The 2240-nt window shown below is 37.5% G+C and overlaps 1 gene segment (V, D, J or C); it reads right to left on the minus strand.

Annotated features, from left to right (window-relative positions):
- Positions 1 to 1630: 1630 nt before the first annotated feature.
- LOC121400915 lies at positions 1631 to 2240 on the minus strand. The segment is given in 2 exon segments: positions 1631 to 1923; positions 2051 to 2240. Coding segments are annotated over 2 exon segments (342 nt in total).

Here is a 2240-nt window from a genome sequence, read left to right on the forward strand (position 1 = left end):
ATAATATTTGCATATACTTGAATAGAATAATCCCTTTCCTGTCTTCTTCTTCTCTACGGCTGGGATTTTGGATGTATTCTGAGGTCAGGAACCAGTAAAAGAGCATGCAATACAAATCAGCATCAGTTATCCTTTATCCTATTTATCTCATTAGATCTGTTACTTTGCTACTTGGATATGCCTATGAGTAAAATAAAAAGGTTGTGTTTTACTAACTCTATCCCATGCAAATAGGTTGTATGTTTGGCACATTATGAAAGAAAGATTGTGATAATGTGTGATGTAGTGCCTAGAGCATGGATTTGTCAGTCAGTGAGTAAAGAGTAAAGAAGAGTAATCATTTCCTGTATTTCTTTGTCTAGAAGAAGGCAATATTGTAGGACTATCAAAAAGGACAGGCTTTGGTTACAATTAAGGCAACATTTATGCACCTGCATAACACAGAATAGGCAAGTGCCTTTGGCCTCCACAATATGTAATCTATTCATACCAGCGGTCTTGTTCTTTTATTTTACAAGGCACAGAACAATGATGAGATTGTAAGCTTTATTACAAACTGTCAGTCTATTCGCAGAGAGTGTTCCACAATTCCTAGCACTCAAATCAATACTGGAGCTTAACATCACTTAAATACAAGTTAAAAGCTCTGATGTGACAAGATATAAAATAGCATTTATATACTGTGAAGTTTGGGGTATCACAACGGGGTTTTCACCAAACACGCAGGCCATTCCAGATTGAAGGAAAACAGTCTGTTTATTTTTTCTCAACTAAAGTTAAGCTTTCAGCAGCAAGGAAAAAAAAACTTCCTCCCCTTCACCTGCTGCTCACCTCCATTAAACACCCCTTGGATGTCCAGCCCACCTCTGGCTGGTTAACCCCATGGTGTCTCTTAAAGAGGTGGTATTAAAACCTAAAGAATGAGGATATATGCCAGTCATCTACAATATATCCCCTTCAGCTTGTACAATACATTGTTAAGAACCTAAATTGTATCACAGATATGGTAACTACATTTTTACATGATTGCATTCCTTTATGAAAGATCCCTGTAAGCTGAACGCTAGACAGGTATGAAAAGAATCCAAAAAGATCTGCAAAGAAAGGTACATTCATTAATTTCTCATATTGTGTCAATATTGGATATTGTTGATTGCAGCTGTCTGTCTCAGGTCCACTTCAAAACAAAACAAATACCTGTACCTGTAAGTGCAAAATGTATGCTATGGGATCCTTGATTAATAATGAAAATGTTCATAGTCATATACTAAGTGCAGCACACTGTAAATAAAATAAAAAGGTGTTTTGAAAAGTGTCATTAGGTGAAGACCCTTCAGTAAAGTTAGACTTAAAATGTATCTTTAACTGAAGATATCTCAGCTCATGATGTATTTGGTTGGTGGTTGTGTTTGGTGAATAGGTTGGTTTACTCTCCTATCATCCTTGATCTTCAGCACATGGCACTTTTCAAAACAGCTTTTTAATAAATAAACAGAGCACAGGGTCCCTGCCCAGTGGAGTCCCATCATATTGGTTGTGAAGTCCAATTATATATATTATATTATTATATATTATAGTATATCTGAAGCTTGACTGGCAGAACAGTTTTTGTTAAGTGAACAGCTGCTTTCTAGCACTGTGCCTCCAGAGCACACCAATATGTGGCTGAGTCTGACACTTCCACCTGTTTGATAGACAGGGTGCTGAGCTGCTTCTCTTTCTGCAGACGGAATACAAATCTGTCTTCTGTAATCTCCTCGTCCACCCTTTGGATTCTCAGAAACTGAAACATCTTCCCAGGCACCTGCTTGTACCACTGGAGAGTGTATAAATTGGATTTATATTCACATGTCATATTAAATCTGCTGCCTTCCACTGCACGAGCTGAATGAGGGACTTGGGTAACTTCTTGGCAGTTCACATCTGGGTAAAGATAGATATAGAATGACGATAATATAATCAGTATGGTTAGAACTTCATTACATATTTAACTTCTATTCGAAAAGGAAGCATTGCTTTCCGCTGACAGAAGTTTAGAAAAGCAACTTACAATAGAAACACATGATGTGCAAGAAGAGAATGGCCAGTTGGTTCTGCATGGTGATCCAGTTCTAATAGTGTTTGTGGTGTGAATGGCAGTTCTACAGTCTCTGTGCAGTCTGTTCAGTATATGAATAAGAAGCACAATGATTGCCTTTGAGTATCTTTTGTGTTTAAAGAGACAAAGTAAGTCCCACCTA

This window comes from Xenopus laevis, chromosome 1L, assembly GCF_017654675.1.
Source record: "Xenopus laevis strain J_2021 chromosome 1L, Xenopus_laevis_v10.1, whole genome shotgun sequence".
In the NCBI taxonomy this organism is placed as follows: domain Eukaryota; kingdom Metazoa; phylum Chordata; class Amphibia; order Anura; family Pipidae; genus Xenopus; species Xenopus laevis.